This window comes from Solenopsis invicta, chromosome 4 (assembly GCF_016802725.1).
Source record: "Solenopsis invicta isolate M01_SB chromosome 4, UNIL_Sinv_3.0, whole genome shotgun sequence".
NCBI classification, from domain to species: domain Eukaryota; kingdom Metazoa; phylum Arthropoda; class Insecta; order Hymenoptera; family Formicidae; genus Solenopsis; species Solenopsis invicta.
In genome coordinates, this window is record NC_052667.1 from 16,890,331 (window position 1) to 16,913,293 (window position 22,963).

General features: G+C 31.6%; 1 protein-coding gene across 8 annotated transcripts in view; it reads left to right on the forward strand.

The window, feature by feature from the left end:
* LOC105198180 (2-aminoethanethiol dioxygenase) overlaps positions 1-22,963 on the forward strand; it is an 84,991-nt gene that overhangs the window by 13,312 nt on the left and 48,716 nt on the right. For 4 of the 8 annotated variants that reach the window (XM_039447853.1, XM_039447854.1, XM_039447855.1 and 1 more), the window contains 2 exons: positions 16,045-16,217; positions 16,343-16,717. In XM_039447853.1, coding sequence (XP_039303787.1) covers positions 16,433-16,717 — 285 coding nt within the window. In that variant the 5' untranslated portion in view covers positions 16,045-16,217; positions 16,343-16,432. Of the gene's footprint in view, positions 1-16,044; positions 16,218-16,342; positions 16,718-22,963 lie in introns of those variants that run through there. The other 4 variants (XM_026140496.2, XM_039447856.1, XM_026140499.2 and 1 more) reach the window with 2 other exon arrangements.

Sequence of the window (22,963 nt, forward strand, 5' to 3'; positions counted from 1 at the left end):
CTCTTATTATTCAAAAAGTAAACGTCGGACAAAATTTTTGTACAGGAAAAATCGTCTCAGAATTTATTCAAGAACACATCTTTGCAAGGACACATGGGTTGTTCTGAATCACCCTGTATACATACACGCACGCACGCACGCACGCACGCACGCACGCACGCACGCACGCACGCACGCACGCACGCACGCACGCACGCACGCACGCACGCACGCACGCACGCACGCACGCACGCACGCACGCACGCACGCACGCACGCACGCACGCACGCACGCACGCACGCACGCACGCACGCACGCACGCACGCACGCACGCACGCACGCACGCACGCACGCACGCACGCACGCACGCACGCACGCACGCACGCACGCACACACGCACGCACGCACACACACACACACACACAGGTTGATTTTTAATGACTTCTCACGTTTTACCCTGAGAGCATTTATACCGACAGTTATATACTAAGCGCTCGTTAGATGACAGCGCTGCGACCGGCACGCGCATGCGCGGTCTGAGCAGTGACGGGTGGTACGTATAGGCTTCTGCTGAAAAATTTTTCTCAGATTACTTTTATATAATTTTTTTAGAATGTCTGTATAATTTTATAGTTTTTTCAGATTTTTTAAAAAGAATTGGATTACTTTTTATAAATACTTTGAATGTCTACATCTTTTCTCAAAATTTTTAAATGTGTTAATATGAAGTATCCTAAGATTTCTATTATTTTTTGTTCCATAATTTCAGATAAAATGTTATAAAATGTAAAATAGTCAAAAGTATTTTATAAAAATTGTAGGATGAGAAATTTCAGAACATTTCAGAATTCACACCTATAAAAAATTCAACGAGAAGATATACACTTTCCAAGTAATTCTAATTATTTCCAAAAAATGTTTCAATTTGTATAAAGATTACAAAAAAAACTTTTATCAAGAATGTTTTTGGGAAAAATATGAAAAATTCTCATAATTATGGAATTGTTCTGAGAATTATGGTATTTTTCATTTTTTTGTTGAAAAAAGATTTTTTTTGTTGGAAAAAGATTTAAGAAAGTGTTAGAAAATCTGAAGAATTTCACATAATTTCATATGCAAATATTCTAAGAAATTATGTGATTTCTTATGTTATGTTTTTTTGGAAAAGTATGAAAAAATATTAGAAAATCTTAAAATTTTTTCATTTTTTTTTCATAGCGTCGTTCTGATTTTATTGTGGTATTATGAACCTTTATACTTTATGTATTAATGAATAATGTGAGAAAATTTGAGAAAATTTGCACATGGGTGTACACAATTACTTACAAATTGTTGGCATGAGAAATTATTAGAACTTTTATAGAAAATTATAATGAAAGTTTTTTCAGGGAAAGCTGTTACGTACTCCGTTATATTTTTTATTTATTACTCAGATTAGTACTTTTATTTATTAATTTCATGAAAGTTACAGTACTGCCAGCATCAGCATTACCCATGATGTACCATGTGGAGGTTACTTAGTCATTACCCGGTGGATTAATAATGACTAATTAACCTCCACATGGTACATCTTGGGTAATGCTGATGCTGGCGGTACTGTAACTTTCAAGCTTTATAACTGGGAAAGTACTTAACGAAAATAAACTTATTTATAGTGTTTTGGAAAGCTCTTGACACCAGCTATTAGATTCTGGAATCAGAAATAGGGTGTTCCATTTAACGAAAGTTAATGTGATTTTGATGTGACCTTGGCGACGCCATCCAAGGTCAAACTGATAAGATCAATAAATAGATCTTTTGAAACACTACAATTTTTGTCTGAACATATTTTTGATTGGACCTAATCCTGCGAAGATAAAAGGGGTGGTCTGAGACACCCTATATATGTCATAGTCAATTTAATTAATACGGATATTATACATAATAATTGGTTAATATTTTGTAATATTTTCTAGTTTTGGTAAATTTGAATAACGAAAGTAAAAATATTCAAATAAAAATAACAGGTCATTATGTATCATGTTCATGGACAAGTGGACAATATGATTAATGGAATGGTTGAAAGACTGAAAATATTTAAAAAACAATAGGATAATTTTGTTTTCCACAATTTCAACTTTTTACTTACAAGGAACGTTTGCGAACCCGGGAATTTAAAAAATTCTGAAATTTTGTGTACACATAGAGGAGTTTATCCATAACACAAAAATATTTTTTGTTTGTGCTTAATTTTAATTTAAGGAAGTGATACACCTTTTTAAAAAAAAATTGGTTTTTTTTTCTAAGTGAATATCGTTGAAACCATAAGAGATAGAAAAAAATGTTCCAAATAAAAGTTGAATGGCTCGAAGAGTACTTTACAACAATAATTAAAAAAAATTTTTTTTGAAATTACTTTTTATATTTTCCCCACCACTTCACATGTATTTTTTAAAGTTTTCAAGTATTTTAATGACAATTAAAACTTATTTATATACGAATTTAATATATATAACAAAGTGTTTTTCCGATGTACCATTCTTAAAAAATAATAACAAACTCCTTATATATACAATACATGCTATACGTACTTGTTCGTGCTCTTAATTTTTCCGCGTTTTAATGGATTTGTTTTATACAAATCGCGTATTACGTGAGAGCATTGAAAGTAAATCAGTATAGTACAGTGAATATTAAAATAAGAGTTTTTTAATAATAATAATAATAAGAGTTTTTTTTATAATAATAATAATAAAAATAATAAAATGAGTTTTTTGTACTCGACTACTAAAATTAGTCAAATATGTTTGGCGATATCAAAGTATGCATGTAATACTTTGTACAATTAAAAACGAGTTATGAATAGAGAAATTATTATTTTTGCAAAATATTGTTTATTTAATTTTGATTGTAGGACAGCTGATTGCAATGGTCAATGTATTTTATTGACGAATGTTAGGCAACCCGAAAATTCAGTGAACTTAAAAATATTGTTTGCAGGTAGAATAGTTAACAGAATTATTTTTTGCTTGTACTAAGTTACAGCTTTAGGGGATAAAATCACTTCTTGAAGAAAATGTATATTTTTTTTCGGCGAAATAACTACTGAGAATGGTGATACGTATAAGAAAATGTTTAAACGGAAGTTGCATCACGTTTTTTGTTTGCTTTACGCAACTGCGTGTGGATAAGAATGAAAATATTTGTGTTGTTCAAGTTACCTCTGTCATTAACCTTTAAAGTTGAATTTTTATTCTAAATTTATATGAAAATCTTTACACCTCATTTCACTTTTCATAATTATTTTTTGTGATATCTGTTGTAAATGAAAGAAAAATCAGTATAATTCATCGAATATTTAAAGTCTGTTTAGCATCTTAATTATTCAAATGGTTTTAAACAAATATTTATTTATTATTAATATACATTTCACATAGCTTTTATTATTTAAGGACGACAATATTATATGTATACTGACTACGACATAAAAGATGAAACTAATTAAAATAAATCATTGGCGTATATGAAGCATAATAGTAACGAACATTAATTCAATGATATTTTATTACACTATTGTGCAAACCGGCATGATAAAAAACATGAAATTCTACTTTTTAACGTTAAAATATATATAATTACATATATATAATTTGTCATGATTTTTATATGTAATTATACGTATTTTTATATAACCATACATAATTGTATACAGTATATTGTATGTATAGATATATATTTTTGTTCAGATATAAAAGATTGCCAAGGAGTCTTGCTTTACAATACTACTCTAAAGTCTATTTTTTCATCCACGCAATTCTGTGCGCTTGCTACCTATTCTTTATCTGCTTATTCTCTAACTGTATACATCTCTACACACTTTAAATATTTTACCTTTTACATTTTGAAAAATTGTATAATGATTACAGCAAATTATGTGCAATTATTACATATAATTATCATATAGTTTTTATATATATTTATATATAATTACACGTGATTACATTCAAAATTTTCCTCATATATTAATATATATATATATATATATATATATATATATATATATATAATTATGCATAAGTATGCATGACTTTAAACAACAAATATAATCTAATTTTTATAGTATCTGCGTTTTGTACTTTATAACTTTGGAAGGGTACGATTAAACAACAAAGCATATACAATTGTTTACACGTTACAAATAAATAAATAGAAGGTAAAAATATTGATTATCAGGAAAAACTTTTATATACAGGGTGTAACAAAACAAAGGGACCTGAAGTATACCATGAGTTAGAGGACACGAATTCAAGTCGAAAAGTCCTGAGTCATTTTTTGATCTGAGTTTTCTGTTTCATGCTATATGATGTTAAAGTTAGCGAATGAGTGCCCGTCTATAGAAAGAAAGCAGTGACGGACAATAGACGGGCGGAGCGGAGCTGACAAACTACGCGGCGGGAGAACAAAACGGCTGTAATCAAAAACACACACACACACACACACACACACACACACACACACACACACACACACTCTCTCTCTCTCTCTCTCTCTCTCTCTCTCTCTCTCTTTCTCTCCACCTTGTTTAAAAAAAAACTTAAAGATCCTAAGGTGCATAACTAAAATAAACGTTTTGGTGTTATTGTAATTTATCAGTTCAACGTGAATTAATTATTTATTTCCTTATAATTATAATAAATGTTTGAAGTGTGCTTCTTCTACTTTGATACACGTGCTTGCTCTTTTATGTACATTTTGCGTAGCTCTTCGAACTTGAACATTACTAATTCCTTCAATAGTGCGGAATACTAATTCTGTCATCTCGTCAGCTATCTCGATGTTAGTGTGCATAAATATTTTTTCTTTTATTGCTCCCCAAAGAAAAATATCACACGCATTGTAGCTCTCCGGAGATCGAGCAGGCCACGGAGTTATCGAACCTCTTCCGAACCATTGAGGGAAAGTTTCATCGAGATAACGGCGAACTATACCTTTAAATAAGATTTATTGAAGTTGATATTAAAAGTAGTTGAATGGATAATTACACTTAAATATAAAGTTTGTCTCAAATAAACGATATGTTTTTAATACTAATTCTAAATAATCTAATTAACGAGAAATCATTGTATAAAAGCAAGTTATTCTATGTATGTACACTGTAAAAAAAATTTTCGTTGTTTAAGTAAATATGTTATTAGGGCCATTCAAGCAAATCATTTACTTTACATAAATAAATATTACTTGTTTGTAGAAAATATTATTTCTTTAAAGTATTATTTATTTTTTTGAAGTAATATTTATTTGTGTGAAATAAACGATTTGCTTGAATAGTCCTAATAACATATTTACATGAATCACGAAAATTTTTTTCTTATTGTAATAATGACTATTGTTAGTGAGATTTGTATCCATGATATAAAGTTAATCTTTTGTTTACTTCACACAAATTAATATTACTTCAAAAAAATAAATAATACTTTAAAGAAATAATATTTTCTACAAACAAGTAATATTTATTTATGTAAAGTAAATAATTTGCTTGAATGGCCCTAATAACATATTTACTTAAATCACAAAAATTTTTTTCACAGTCTACATACATAGAATAACTTGCTTTTATACAATGATTTCTCGTTAATTAGATTAATTAGAATTAGTATTAAAAACATATTGTTTGTTTGAGACAAACTTTATATTCAAGTGTAATTATTCCATTAAACTACTTTTAATTTCAACTTCAATAAATCTTATTTAAAGGTATAGTTCGGCGTTATCTCGATGAAACTTTCCTCAATGGTTTGGAAGAGGTTCGATAACTCCGTGGTCTGCTCGATTTCAGGATTACAATCCGTGTAATTTTTTTCTTTGGGGAGCAATAATTATATTTATGCACACCAACATCGAGATAGCTGACGAGATGACGTAATTAGTATTTTGCACTATTGAGGGAATTAGTAATGTTCAAGTTCGAAGAGCTACGCAAAATGTACAGAAAAGAGCAAGAATGTGTATCGAAGTAGGAGGAGCACACTTCGAAGATTTATTATAATTATAAGGAAATAAATAATTAATTTACGTTGAATTGATAAATTACAATAACACCGAAACCTTTATTCTAGTTATACATCTTAGGATCTTTAAGGTTTTTTTTAAACAAGGTGGAGAGAGGGGAAGGGAGAGAGAGAGAGAGAGAGAGAGAGAGAGAGAGAGAGAGAGCGTTGTTCTCCTGCCGCGTAGTTTGTCATCTCCGCTCCGCCCGTCTATTGTCCGTCACTGCTTTCTTTCTATAGACGGGTGCTCTCATTCGCTAACTTTAACATCATATAGCATGGAACAGAAGGCTCAGATCAAAAAATGACTCAGGACTTTTCGACTTGGATTCGTATCCTCTAACTCATGGTATACTCCAGGTCCCTTTGTTTTGTTACACCCTGTATAATTATAAGTAATTATATATAAAAAGTTTTTTGTGAATAATTTCTATTTTTCTTGTTTTCCATTTATGTATTTATAACTAATAAGCATATCTAGATCATACATAACTAGTAAACATATCTAAATAACTTGTAAGCAATGAAAATTCAATTTTAAGGGTTGGAGACAGGGGGCCATACAACTTCTATTTAGAACATTTTTTTTTTATCTCTTAGTTTCGACGATATTTGCTTGGAAAGAATAAGACCGATTTTTTTTTAGAAGGGTGTTTTACCTCCTTAACCCTTAAACACATAAGTGGGTTTGGCAGACCCTATATGAAGTTTTGAACGCTTACTGTGTGAAGACGGAATGAGATAGGAGGTTCGGATCAGGACATAAAAAAAGTTTGAAATCTTATCTTTTGATTGATATGGTTGATCATCTTTTTTGATCAACTAGATTTTAAACGGCACTGCAGCAAAGTTTTGTTAGGGTTATTGGGACCTATATAGTGTATGAGTGAAACTTTCTTGTGAATAATCTTATGTAAAAAACTGGACAATATACGTTTAAACAGATCCATACGCATATGTTACTCTGTATAAAGTTAAAATACTATAGTACCGTGAAAGAGAGAACTTCTGCATAGAATCCGGAATATATTATCAAACAAATCAAATTTTAATTTTAAACACCTTGAATTTATCAAAAATAACACATATTTGCTTTGTTACGTAAATATATTTTTTAATAAAAATGGCAGTGACATAATTTTTTTTGAAAGTATGAATTTTGAAACGCCGTATTGTGAAGTTCTTAAAAGTTTTTTGTTGAGATATGATTTAAAAAAAATGTAAATTTTTAGATACCCAAAAATACCTTATATTTTCCTTGTTATATAATTTCCTTGTTATATAATTATACTGTAACGAACCGCCTTCCGACGCCCTTTCTGGACCGTCTAACCGTCCGAGCCGTCTGGCCGAACAAACGCCGGACGGCAATTATCGGCGCATAGCGCCTAATTAAACAAGCAAAGACCGAGCGAACGAGCGAGCGCTTCCGCGCGCTTTGCATCTCTGCGCGCACGCGCTCTCGTTCTATCGCGTCCGCAGCCACGCTCTAAGCGCGTGGCCCGAAATGAGAGACCCGAGATCGAGTGGCGGGGATGCTGCCGTCGGACCGCTCCGCCGCAACACGTTGCACATCCCCTCACCTCGATTCTTGGGTATATAAGACGACGTCCGCTGAACGCAAGTTGCCTTGTCCGCTTCCGACCGGTCTGCCGAGCAGAAGCTCTTTGGGTTGTCACAAGATCGAGCGCCTCGGTCTCTGCCAAGTCACTTGGCTGTCAACCGGCTCCGATACCGATTCCGACTCCGCTTCCTGACTTGCCGCAACGGGCTCAAGTGAAACTTGGGCCCCGTCAAGACACTAGACGCAGGGCGACCCTCTCAGCTTCTCGAGTCAGACGCTACCTCGCATAAGGGGGTACGGTGCTTCGTGCCTCCACCAAGCGCACTTGGCGTGGGGTAGTGTCTTCCGGCCATTGCTGTAGCGGTATTAACTGCCTTGCGACGGGCCGCGCGAAACCGAATATAACTGCACGGATCCGTGTACGCGCCGCGCCCTCGCCTTACCGCACCACGCACCGCGCCACGAGTTATATTTTCACGGCCACAATAACAAGACCGCCTGTATTCCAGAAAAATAGCTCGACGCCGTTCCACGAACCGCGTCTCGCGTAGCAGGTGCTTGTACATAACGACTGTAAATAGATCTCCGTATTTTTATCCGCAAAATTTGTTGTCACGTCCGTCCGCGCGCTCCGATTTGTTGTTGTTAACTGCGAGCTCATCACCGCCCGGATGTAATTCCCGCGATAGCGTCATCACACTACCGGATTTGTCTCGCGAGCGTATATTAGTGTAACCATATCAATTTATTTTGTATTTACTCAACTAAGTCGAGTTTGCGATCAAATTCTTGTGATCCTACCATCTCACTGTGCGTTCAATAAAGATTCTTACTTTTGCAAACACCAGCATTTACGTCTAATTCCTTCAGGCGACCTTTCGCGCCCGTTTCCGTGCCGACCTCCGTCCGTGCGCAAAGTACGGTTGTTACAATACTTTTTAAAAGGATTGACGGTACCATAATTTTTTTCTAAAAGTATGACTCTTTAGCTTGAAAACGCCGTATTTGAAAGTCCTTAAGTTTTTTTATTAAGGAATATGATTTTTTAAAGGAAAAGTGGATTTTTGAACAATTTCTCATTTTTGCTTAATGATTTTTCTTTTGTAATTTTGCAATAAATTGCAATGCCGATTATGCAGTCACATTTCTGAGATTCTAAACTTTTATGTGAAAAAAAAGATTGTTGAAAAGTGTTGATTGGGACCAAAGTTATTGCTTCTCAAAGTGGAAAATGTCTCCTGGACCCGAAAATGTGTTACGTATTTTATGGGATTGGTGGGTTTAACGGTTAAACTGAAATTAAATACAAACAGAAAATATATTTGTATTATGGATGAACTCTTCTATGTGTACACAAAATTTCAGAATTTTTGAAATTTCCGGGTTTGCAAACGTTTCTTATTAGTATAACTTACCATATACGAGGTGTGTTCAAAAAGTATCGCGAATTTTGAATTTTCGCGGGTTACGTATATTCGAATTTCGATCTTTTTGTGGCGTTATGTTGGTACTCATGTCTCTCACTTATGCCGACAAGCTCGGCCATTTTGAATGTTCACTTAATTGTTGACAGCTGCTTTGCTTGCACGTGTTTTGGATCGTCTTCGATTTTTACCTATTCAAAAAAATGGATCAAAGAACCTGTATCAAATTTTGTGTGAAAAACGAAATTAAGTGCGCGGATGCATTCCGAATGTTGACTGTGGCATACGGAGAAGCTACCTTGGACCGAAGCAACGTTTATCGGTGGTACAAAATGTTCTCAGAAGGCCGAGAAGATGTGAACGACGAAGAGCGTGCCGGACGCCCGAGCACTTCAACAACAGACGAAAAAATTAATGAAGTGGAGAAAATGGTATTGGCCAATCGTCGAATCACCGTTAGAGAAGTTGCTGAGGACCTAAACATATCGATTGGCTCGTGCCATTCGATTTTTATCAATGATTTGGGCATGAGACGGGTCGCCGCGAAATTTGTACCAAAATTGCTCAATTGCGACCAAAAACAGCATCGCATGAACATTGCTAATGAGATGTTGGACTCTGTCCGCGACGACCCAAATTTGCTCCAGAGAGTCATAACTGGTGACGAATCGTGGGTTTATGGTTATGACGTGGAAACCAAAGCTCAATCATCTCAATGGAAGCTGCCGCACGAACCAAGACCGAAAAAAGCGCGCCAAGTTCGGTCGAATGTGAAAGTTTTGCTGACAGTTTTCTTCGATTGCAGGGGCGTGGTGCATCATGAGTTCTTGCCACAGGGTAGAACGGTCAATAAGGAATATTACCTGCAAGTTATGCGCAATTTGCGCGAAGCAATCCGCCAGAAACGCCCGGATTTGTGGAAGAACAAAAATTGGCTTTTGCACCACGATAACGCCCCTGCTCACACATCGTTGCTTGTGCGCGACTTTTTGGCCAAAAACAACACACTAATGATGCCGCAGCCACCGTATTCCCCAGATCTGGCCCCCTGTGACTTTTTCTTGTTCCCTAAACTGAAGAGGCCCATGAAAGGACGACGTTACGCTACGCTTGACGAGATAAAGACGGCATCGAAGGAGGAGCTGAACAAGATAAAAAAAAATGATTTTTTGAAGTGCTTCGAAGATTGGAAAAACCGTTGGCACAAGTGTATAATATCTCATGGGGATTACTTTGAAGGGGACAAAATAGATATTCATGAATAAATAAATAATTTTTGAAAAAACACAAAATTCGCGATACTTTTTGAACACACCTCGTATTTAAATACTTTTTATTTTTTAAATTGTTTTACCTATTTTCTGCCATTATCAAAAGCCATTGCTAACCAATTTAATTACGTGTTATAACATTCGGATTCTTCTTTAATGCTGTGTTTTAAGTCCGTCAAAATTGCAGCGCGCAGTTTGGGAGAATCTTGTAAATGTTTATAAAATTCTAGAAACCTAAAAAGAATTATTAAGTACTAAGAACTGCTTTTGACCAATAATGCCATATTCATTATTTTAATTTATTATTAAAATTTCCGGTCATATTAGGATTATTTGTATTGTACAAACATTTTTGTTATTGTTATTTCTTTAATGGACGTTCTAACTTTATCTAACAAGAAACGTTTACAAAGTGTCCGCCTCAGATTGAGATGTGCTTTTAATATGTTGTAATACAAATAAAAATAAGGAACACGTATTTTTTTATACGTGCTCTAATGAACTTTTAAATGTTCTAATTGAAAGTTAAATGGCTTGAAGAGCACTTTATAACAGTGAAAAAAAATTTTTTTAATACTTTTTCCCACCACCTACTTATTTTTTTTTTAATTTTTATTTCTTTTTATAAGCAAAATGAAGCTTATTTTATTACGTATTCAATGGTATATGACAAAGTTATGTTGCAACATTTCTATTTTCCAAAAGTAATTAAAAACCACTCCTTAACGCATAGTACACACACTCATCCGTGTACTATGGAAGTGTTCTCTTTCAATTTTGACGAACGTTATAGTACAGATCAAAATAAGGAACACGTATTTTTTTGTACGTGCCCAATCTCACTTTTAGGGGACAAAACGTCCCTTTTAAAAAAATCGGTTTTCTTCTTTCGAAGTGTATATTGTTGAAACTATAGGAGATAGAAAAAATGTTCTGATTAAAATTTAAATGGCTTGAAGAGTACTGTATAAAAATGATTTTAAAAAATGTTTTTAATTTTTTTATACTTTTTCCCATCACTTAACTGTTTTTTTTTAATTTTTATTTTTTTTTAATAAGCAAAATGAAGTTTATTTTATTACAATTTCAACGATGTATGGATAAAGTTGTGTTCCAATATTTTCCAAAAATAATTAAGAACGTCTCTACACGCTGTTACGCGCACTCGTTTGTGAGCTACGGAAGTATCCCTCTCCGATTTGACGAATTTTTAATATGTTGTAGTACAGATCAAAATAAGGGATACACATATTTTTTTACACGTGTTAAATTTTAATTTTAGAGGGTGAAACACATCTTAAGAAAACCAGTTTTTTTTTATTTGAAGCATATAACGACAAAACTTTAAGAGACAGAAAAAATATTTTAATTGACAGATTTTGCTTATAAAAAAAATAATTTTGAAAAACAGGTAAGTGGTGGGAAAAAGTATAAAAAAATTTTTTTAAATGTTTTTTTATCATTGTTATGAAGTATTCCTTAAGGGGTAACACCACCTTTGAAATTTGAAAAAATTGATTGCTTTTTTGCTTAAATCCTTAGTTTATACTTATAAAAATATGCTGTAAGTAGAACAAAATTCAAACTGTATTATAATGTTTGAGCTGATTAAATGAATCGTCTTTATGCGCCTACCGAGCAGCTGCAAGCGATTTGGATCGGCCCCGTCTTCTTTATGCTTCGTAGTTATTTGGGCCTTATTTATATATCAAAAATAGACCTTTGTCTAACACAATATAGATCTTATTACTTGTACTATATCAGTAAATAGTTTTGAAAGCGTCGGTTTCTGTGTTTATGCGAAGCTATTAATTTTTCTGTGTTTATGCAACAAACTTGGCTGTTTGTTATTATAATGATGGCTATAACAGTTTAATAAAAATTTTGCAAGTCTAAAACCTCATGGTGGGCACTATTTGTCATTATTATTGCTAAAAATTGGATACGCGGCGCGTCGTACTTGCCGAGCGCAGTCTCACCCAAGAAGCGAAAGAGACCAGAATATCATTATTAGCAACAAGAAAGAAATATAATGAGGCTGCTGAACTTGTGGAAGGACAGCTTTATGGGGCAGGCATCGCAGATTAAAGATAAATTAAAAATTTTTAACTTTATACACAAAAAATCAGTTATCAAAACTTTAAACGCGTTTTTCTCAAAACACAGTTTTTCAAATTTGCGTGCAAGGTTACTCTTACAATTTTTATCCGATTGACTTGAAATTTTAACACAATCTTCTTGTAACTATTCTACAGGGAAGTACGTAGGCTTTTTGCGATATGTTGAAAACTCTTTTTGTAATCAGCATTTTTTAAACAAATTTTTGGGTGAAAAATCCACTTTTTTCTATAAATAGCTGCTATTTTGATAAAAATTAATATTTTTAAAAATCCCTACATACTTTCTTAGTTTTGAATATGTAGATAATGAAGATTTTTTTGTTTAGTTCCGACACATATTATGTCGCAGAAAACTTGCACGCAAAAATTTATCTTTAAGAAAAGACAATTTCGTAAATGGGCTAGTACGCCGCCATTTTATGCATAAAAGAAAATTTAAAAAATATTTTTTTACTTGTCAATATATGTACAATAAAGCCCTCTAAGCTTTTTTTATATAAAGTTATTCATTTGCCGACAATAAATTCCCAAACTTAAATATCATTGTAGGGCCTCAAAGGTGGTGTTACCCCTTAAGACATTTAACTTTTAATCAGAACATTTTTTTCTCTCCTATAGTTTTGATAATATACGCTTTGAAAGAAGAAAACCGATTTTCTTAAAAGGGATGTTTCACCACTTAAAAGTGAAATTGAGCATGTATAAAAAAAATACGTATCTCTTATTTTTATCTGTACAACATATTAAAAGCTCGTTTAAATCTGAGGCGGATACTTCGTATTTTTTGTAAGATTAATACTAATTTGTTAATATTTTTATTATTTTTGATACTTCTCTCTTGAAAGACACATGCTTTGGCCTTATTTTTTGGTAAAGGATAGCGCATCGAGATTTAATAGTAGTTATATTATTAGCACTAAATTAGTATAAATTAGTATAACCCCTGTGAAGTTAGTCTCTTCATTGTTTAAAAAATTAACTTTTTTTTAAGAGTTTTGTAGAGATTTTTAATAGTTTTAGATAGTTTTAAGAATAGTTCTGTACATTTAAAGTACAAAAATGCGATTAGGAGGAGTATAGCGTAATAAGAAGTGTGATTTTCGGCCCCGCGCGTAATCAGTCGTTATAAAGAGCAAAATATCCACCCAGATAAAAGAAAATGTAATGCCAGGTTTTATTTCAAAAGACCCACAATTTCGAGATATTGCAAGAAATGTGATTTTTTATTAATATTTTTTTTCTCCGCTAAATCTAAATAAACCTTTACAAAAAAATTCATGATTAAAAAGGGTATTCACATACATAAGCTTTAATTTTTTCGTCGTTTACTGAAAAAACATTTTTTTTTTTAATCGAGAAGTTTAAAAATCGCATTTTCTCTTGATCTAAAAAATTGATTATTTTAAAAAAAAACTCAGTGGATAAGTCATATGTCACATTATATTCGATATTTTTTTTAGATTTTTTAATTTGGTGGAATCTGTCGAAAAAAAATTAAAAACCGATTTTTAAAATTATTTTTTGGTTTTAAGTGCATCCGATTGACACATATATTAAGTTGTTTTTAAATACAATTATCTTCGATTACACATCTGCAAACACTAATATAAAATTGTAATATTATATTATAGAGTTTACGCAATTTAAACTATGAGATTTCAATTTTATATTTTTCCTATTTTTTTCCGGAAATGATAAAGAATGACCTAAAGGTTTTCTTTACCGGCTCTTATCAGTTGTCACAAGCAGTTTCTTGGTAGATATTATGGACGATAACGAAATCCATGGAAGAGACCTTCAAATATTTTTAATTCCGAGATATAGAAATGTTCTAAAAATTGAGGTTTTTTATTAGGAATGCAAGTATTACAACATATAAAAAATTCAAGCAAATCAACCGAAAACGTTTTTTCCATAGAAATCATGCGGGGTTCTTTGCAGACAGACACGGATCTCTTAGATCCGTTATATGTTGAACTGTTTACTCATTCTTGACATTTCTATCTCTTACTTTTGTTTGAATATTATGTTTATTATATATTCACTGTCAGCTTTATTATACCGCTTAGTTTTCTGTAACCTTTCGTTCCATCCACATTGCTGTTACTTCGTTTATCCGCTACTTTTTGTTAAACAACGGTCTTTATCGTGCAAGTTTATTTATCTCTGTAAAATTTTTTTTGTGTAATCTTTATTCATTTTCCGTCATTTTTTGTTTAGCGCTATTTAAAAAAAAATATTGTACATAATTGTTTTAGTATGAATATTCAAAAAACTTTTTATGCAATGATATGGACTGTAACGTATTAGAAAAACCCACATTGTCTACACAAGTGTACTGTATCATTTTCGGCTCCGACATATCAATTTTTTGTGTACTTGCGCTACACAAGCTTGATTATCAACCATCACATGTAGAATGGAGTAATAATTTTACACTGAGGATGATCTAAAACTGAGGCTTGAAGTATCTGTACTGTAATAATAATTTTTTAATTACATTAATTCACACACGAACATGTGTTGGCTCTCATTGGCATTCATTCATATATTTCATTCATATAGAGTATATAGACGATTGCAGATGCTAATTTTACAATTTTTAAATGCTAAACATTTTTTGAACCGTACTTGCAGTTTTATTGTGAGTTCTGAGTAGTCCTTTCGGAGTTTTATTAAAAATCCTAATGACAGAAATTCGTAAAATTGAAAATGGAAATTTACAGATGATTGCAGGTGCAAACTGCAATTTTTAAGTGCAAAAAATTTTTGAATAGTTCTTGTAGTTTTATTGTGAGTTCTGGATAGCTTTTGCGGAGTTGTCTCAAAAATCTTTATGAAAAAATTGCATTAAACTGATATTTTTAAACTTATTTTTTTTTTAAGTGAATATCGTTGAATGAAAGTATATGAAAGATAGAAAAAAATATTTTGAATGTAAATTGAATGGCTTAAAGAATGAGAAATATAAGTGATAAAATAAAAAAAAATTGGTTATCACTATTATAAAATACTTTTCAAGCTACAAATTACAAATATGTTTTTGGACCGATACACAGTGGGACCAAATGAGAAATCGTGTTTCTTAATTGTCTACAGCCTTTAATTCTTAACGGATTTTAATGTTTTTTTTTTGAATTAAAGCTTATTTAATTGCTAACTAAGTTAAGAGAGCCGATTTTTGAATTAGTCCTTTTTTTCAAAATGGCGGATGTAATATGGCAGCTGAAAAATAGAAAATTAAATCGATATATAACAAATTGTGTATATGCGTGTTTTTGATGCTGCAAATTATAAATCTAATATTAAAATTACGAAACCAATAAAATAATAAATCAAATATGGCTGCCATAATAAAAAAATTATAAATATGAATAATCCTTCTTTGGACGCAGCTAGATCTTAGTGCTAATATTTATTCGTGTGATTTTATATACTTCTTCGAATTCAACTAGAATGTGCGCCGAATTTTTTCCGGTAATAACACAGTATGTCGAATAAGAATTAGTAATATCACTATTTTTATTAAATTAATTAATTTAATATAATAATTAATGCTGATTTGCATTTATATACCCATTTCCCCCTGAAAAAACTGTAAGAAATTTACTTTTTAAGCTATTCAACGTTTATTCAGAACATTTTTTTTCTATCTTATAGTTTTGGTGCTAATCGCTTCAAAAGGATATCGATTTTCTTCAAAAGGGTGTTTCACACACTAAAAGTGAAAATGGGCACGTATGAAAAAAATACGTGTCCTTTAGATTAATTTATGCTACAAAATAATTAAAGACTCGTTAAAATTGGAAGAGTACACTTCTGTACCTTTTCTTGTGAGTTATTTTTTTGTTCATGCAATTGTTACTTACATTAATTTTAGAACGTTATTAATTTTAGCTTAAATTAATTTAATTAAAAATATTTATTTATTCAATTTTAATTATAATATATTTTTCAGCTATATGCTTAAACACAAATTCTTTGTAGTCACTCATAGACTCGGATGATTAAAGTTTAAGAAAGGAGTGACATATTAGGATACTCGATTATGGCATCGGCAATCGAGGTTTTGGGAAAACAGGCAATGAAAACGTTCAGCGATCACCGGCTTTGTCAAAAGAATTTTGATAAACTATTAAGTCTAATAAACAAGATAACTGCCGAGGATGTAAAACTCGAAAAGAATGCTCTCGATTATGTTAGTAGGCAGCCGGCACCTATGTGTGTGATGGATATATTCGAGAACAAAGACATAACAATTGCTATTTTTATATTGAAACATGGAGTCAAGATGCCTATGCACGATCATCCTGGAATGCATGGTTTGTTAAAGGTAAAAATGATATTGTTTTCCATACAATACAGAAATATTGTAACATCGCAAAAACATTGTGAAATGCTGCTACAATGTTACTTTAACATTGCAGCAATGATAAAATCAGAGTTAGAAGAATTCGACATTTTTTGGATAAAATCCATGCCAATAATAAAAACCAGTTTTTCCCAATATTTTCCGGAAAAATTCGGCAAAAACTGGTCTATTAAAAACAAAATGTACAGAAAACTTTTTATATTGTGCTTCACACTATTTGAATTTAGTTGGTAAAGAAAGGACAGATAAAGTTTGATTTTGACCTAAAAAATATAATGTAAGTTATATATGTTCTTATATTTTTTTGAGTTAATGTGAATACGATGATAGTAATTTTATTTATCTAAACTAATAGAAAAATTGCCAAAGGTTAAAGTTGTCACATTAAAGGGATTATTTTTAATAATAATTTGTTAGCGATGATTTTGTTCCAATTACTTAATTGTATTATAGTTTGATAACATATCATTGAAAATTAAGGAAAAACTTGAAAATAAAACAAAAATATTATTAACTATTATACTGATCATATTAAGCCAAATGGAGATTTGGAAGTTAATCGAAAAACAGTTTATTTTGATTTAAGAAGATATAAATAAATTGACATCTTATTAATGCATTTTTGTTAAAAATATGAATATGCTTTTATCGTTTAAAATAAATGAAATATTTTGTTTATTGTATATCAATAAATAGAAATGTTTCCGATCTTTCCGTTATTTTTAGTTTATTCATGTAATTGTAGAATTGATACTTGTGTACTAGTTTATAGGCGCAAAAGGCGACCGCGCCTCTTGATGTAACAACGGTTCTTTGATTTTTTGCTTATGCTTGTTATTTGGATTTGATACATGTTTCTAGTGAATATTTAAATAATATATTTTATATATCAAAGCTTCTCTTTAGATTCTGATGACGAATGAATTTATAAACTCTATACTATATTATACAAAAAGTATAATAGTATTATAGAATTATAGGGTTTTGAGAAAAGATCTGCTTTAATCCTCACTTTAAAACTAAAAGTTACACGTAATCTCAATAACGGAAATCTGAATATCCATTTTATGGTTTTTTTCTCAATATCAGTGTTTTCTACTCAAAATAGCGCCAAACGGCTTCAAACTCCCATTATTTAGATAATTTTACGTAAAATTGTTTATTAAAAAACAGGTCAGGAAAAAATTTTGAGTTTTTAGCCGTCAAAATTGATTATATTATTGTTCAATAATCGATGTAAACCCGGATACTCGTATGTATTTTGTAACGCTGGTGGTTTTTGGGCTGTGTCGGAAATCGAGGATTCGATTGCGGATAGGCTCGTCGGATTGCCGGGTTCGGTTAAATAATCGCACTTGGACTTGTAGAAAACAAATATTGTAGGTTTATTCAAAATAAACTTAAAGAAAATACATGTAATGATAAAAGAACGTAAATGCCTTATAACGGGCAAACTAAAATGAACAAAAAGGTAATAGTCTTGAAGCGGTCAGCCTTAACTAAGTGATCATATACACAGGAATTATCGGTATTTTACAAAAACAAAGTGTCTTAATGAATGTAAGACGGAAAGAACAGAAGAACTTAATCTACTCGAAAATATAATTGTTGGTAAATTAAACGGAAAATATAATCGGCTTGAGATCTTGGTTAAGTATATATCGATACGTGTATCTACGTTTTCGCGGAGTTAAACGGACACGGCTTCCGGTGGATATCGGAGAGCCGCGGAACGCGTTATCGTCGGTGTGGATGCGGTCTATGCGTGCGGTTGTAAACGCGGCGAGTGCGGATTGGACGGTAACGGTGCGACGAGTTGGCGATTCCGCATTTCATCCGAGCTGCCTTGAGCAAATAAGACAGTAGATATCGTCATAGCGCGGATTCCCTGGCGATGGTTTTAGGTTACGAGTCGCCCGGTTGGCTCGACGGGAATATCTTCCTCGAGTATGCTCGAGGACGGAGCGAATTGGCCAGGAATGCCTAGCCTACGGACTCGACGAGGATGCTTGTCGCGAGGCTACGGCGAGGATGCTCGTCCAGGAGGTGGTTTCGGATTAGCCGAGGATGCTCGGCTGTTCGGGACGACGAGAATTTTCGTCGAAAGCACGGAAGGAGGCGAGGATGCTTGCCCTCGAGGAAGTCGGGAATGTGTCGAGTATGCTCGACCAGGACCAGGGAGTGAAACCTACATATGAAAAGTGGAAACAGATATGTGCAAGCGAAAACGGGGATAAATGCATGCACGCGCATGACGTCATGCAGTGGTGGGACTATTTCCACTGCGGCATGATGCTATTTTTTAATCGTCATTTTGAGTGTAGTCGTAAAGTGTAGAAAGCATGATTAGGATTGTTAATGCAATTCTTCATTTGCAATACATATTTTGTACAATTAAGATTTTGATTATCCGAGTTTTTTTTTCTATCCGAAACAAACAAACTTTGGACTGAGCTTCTGACTAAGCTCTGTAGGAAGCCAAATCATTCAAGATAAAATTGTGTTACTGAAGCCGGACCGAACAATTCATCATAATTCATCATGATTACAGATATACTTTTGTAAGTATGAATTTGTAATTATTATGATATTGTAGAAGAGAAAATATTCATACGTTATAAATATTCTATAATATTCTATGATATTGTGTACCGTTGGGAATGTGTAACTGTATTTTGGAGGTTAGGTCGTTTAACTCTTATAAATGCAGTTATAACTGTATTTATTACTTTTCTAAATATTTATTATATTAGTAATTGAGCAATAATGCCTATAATTATTCAAATATATTTCTATTCTTATGTTATTATTTTTATTCTATTGTAAATTGTAACGGTTTCCACGTTTTTTCAGGAGTTGCACAAGATTATCTGTACGTGTTGGATGGTTTATTCCATGGACGGATCTGCCAACTGTTTAGGCAATGCTGTAATATGCGTAAATAAATAGCGAGATGTGACACATAATATATATGTATATATTAGTGTATGAGGTATGTAATGTCCCAATTTCTTGCATACGAGTCATTTAATAGCAGAAATAGTAATAAGTTTGTATTATATTAAATTTTGCACTTCCGTTGAATACCTTTCAGAATATGAATCACTTTCTTAATTCTTTAGAGTATCAATTATTAAGCATTGTTGCTTATGTTGTTATCATGCCTCTTTGCAGGAAATTTTCGTGTCAGTTTCTTAATTTTAGTAATGGGTAATTTTATTCTTTCACTATACATTTTATACAGTATTATATATTTTTACTTTTAAAAATTAATGTTTTAAATTATTTAGGTTATAAGTTTGTTGCATATCAAAGAAAGCAGCATTTTCAGTTTTTAATTTTATTTTACAAAAAATTTTTTCTTTTTATTACCAGTAATTATAATAATTATTAATAAGTATATTTAATCAAATATACATTGCCGATGTTACTTTGTACTCTGTCAAATTTTAATAAATATTAATAGTTATTACATATATCTGTTGTCTATTTTATTTTCAGCAATACCTAATCTACAATATAGAAATTTATTTTGTTCCATATATATTTATTTGTTACTATTGTAAGCATAATTTGTCAATGTTTAAATCAATACAATTTATTGTCAAATCTATTTTTAAGCTTTGTGAAAATATTAGTAAAAATGAATTTAAGTTGTGTTAATAGCATTCTGAAAGATATATAATTTTAAAAATATTAATGTAGGCGAATTTTTTAATTTATCAATTAATCAATCGCATTATGCACAAATGCAACTTTGATTTGTAAACTTGCATTTGCGTTTAATGCGATTGATCAATTGATGAATTAAAAAACTCACATCTTTTATACGAATAGCATATAGAGTACTAGTTAGTACTATGCCAAGCCACTTGGAGCGCGGCGATCAACTTTGATTCCTTCATTTAACACGGGGCTTTCGCTTCTCGTTATATATGTTCTGTGACCAGGACAGTTTGGTGGACCGGGAAGATCTACCCTCGGTGTTTCCGCAGCCAGTTTATTGTATATCCGAGCGCGCGGCTGGACGCACCAAACCGCGCGCTCGATCGGCTGGCCCGGAGTGGGAACGTTGCGGAACACCACGGGCGGTGCGCGTCACACAATATATACTATGAGAAATGAAAGCTCTGTACTTAACATGGGAAACAAAAAGCAAGACTCTGCCATCTGGTGGTGAAGTGGGAAATTAAATGGACTATAGAAGGAGTTTTTCAGGAGAGAGAATAAAAGAAGCTCATTTACGCAGACAATAACCATTAACTTATGCCGGAACCGGTAAAGTTTATTATTAGGATTGCAATGCTTCTGTTTAGAGATCTCGATAAACAGTAGCCTTGAAATTCTAGTATTGAGTTTTACCAGATCCTGCATAAGTTAATTGTTATTGCCTGCATAAACCATTACCAAAATACATAATATTCTATTAAGGAAATTTTCATTTTTATGACACAAAATATCAAAATATCATGTAATATTCGCCCATTGTTAAAAAAAAAACTTTTAATCTGATGTTTAATTGATGTCTTTACTTTATTCATATTTTATTTAAAAATCTTTACCTTCAACATCTTCAATTCATTTTTCCTTTCAATTTTATTTCCATTCTAAACTTCTTCGATCTTTCCTTTTCCCTTCCTTTCTTTTCATATTATTCTATTCAAAAATTTTTACATTCTTTAACACCTTTAATTCTTTTCTCCATTCAATTTTTTATTGTACATTCCTTTGATTTTTCCTTTTTATATTATTCTGTTCCTCTTTTTCTCTACATCTTTGTTTTTCATTTTTAAAAAAACGTTACTAAAATACATAATATTTTAAGAGAGAAATTTTTATTTTTATGAGTCAAAATATCAAAATATTATGCAATATTTGCCCATTATTTAAAAAAAACCTTTAATATGATGCTTATTTGATGTCTTAAGTTTATCCTTTTCTTTTTCCATTCAATTTTATTTTCATTCTACTCTCTTTTGATCTTTTCGCCTTTTTACCTACTATTTTATACTATTTTATTCCTCTTCTTTTATTTATCATTATTTCACGTTTTTAAAAAAATTTACTTAAAAAGATAAAATTTTATTTGAGAAATTTTTATTTTTATGACAAAAAACATCAAAATATTATGTGATATTCGCCCATTATTAAAAAGAACCTTTAAACTGGTATTTAACTGATGTCTTAATTTTATTCATTTTTTATTTAATAATTTTGACCAAAAGAGATAATGTTTGATTAAAGAAATTTTTATTTGTATAATACAAAACTACAAAATGTGATATTTATCAATTATTATAAAAATCTTTAAACTCGCGTTTAATTGTATTCTTAATTTTTTTTGTCTTTTATTTAAAAATCTTTATTATTTGGGCCTTTTTTAATTCCTTTCTACTTTCTATTTTTTACCTACTTTACATTCTCACAATTCTTCTTTCTTCTATGTTATATTATTTCATTCCTCTTTGTTTTTTTACCTTCATTGCACATTTTTTAAAATCTTTACTACAAGAAATAATGTTTGGTTAATAAAAATTTCATACGTAAAGCATAAAATGTTAAAATATCTTGTGACATTCACCAATTATTAAAAAAATTTTTAAATTTTGTGTTCAATTGCATTCTTAATTTTTTTTGTTCTTTATTCAATAATCATTACTTTCTCCGCCTTCTTTAGTTCCTCTTTCCTCTCTATGATACTTTTATTTTACATGCTCACAATTCTGCCTTCTTTTTCATACATTAGTTTATTTCTCTTTGTTTTACTGCCTGCATTGCCCATTTTGTAAAATTTTTACTAAAAGACATAATGTTCAATTAAAGAAATTTTTATTCTTAAAACAAAGTGTCGAAATGCTAGGTGAAATTTACCCATTATTAAAACAATCTTTAAACTCGTGTTCGATTCCACTCGTAATTTCTTTTGTCTTATTTAAAAATCGTTTTCTTCCTTCTTTAACTGCTTCCTATTTATTTTTTTCCTCTTTTATACTCTTAAAATTTTTCCTCATTCCGTCTTATAGTAAATTATTTCATTCCTATATTTTTCTTTACCTCCATTGCACATTTTTTCACATTTTTGCTACAAGAGATAATGTTCAGTTAATGAAATTTTCATATAAAATGTCAAAATACCTTGTGACATTCATTTATTATTAGAAAAATCTTCAAACTTGTGTTCAATTGCATTCTTAATTTTTTTTGTTC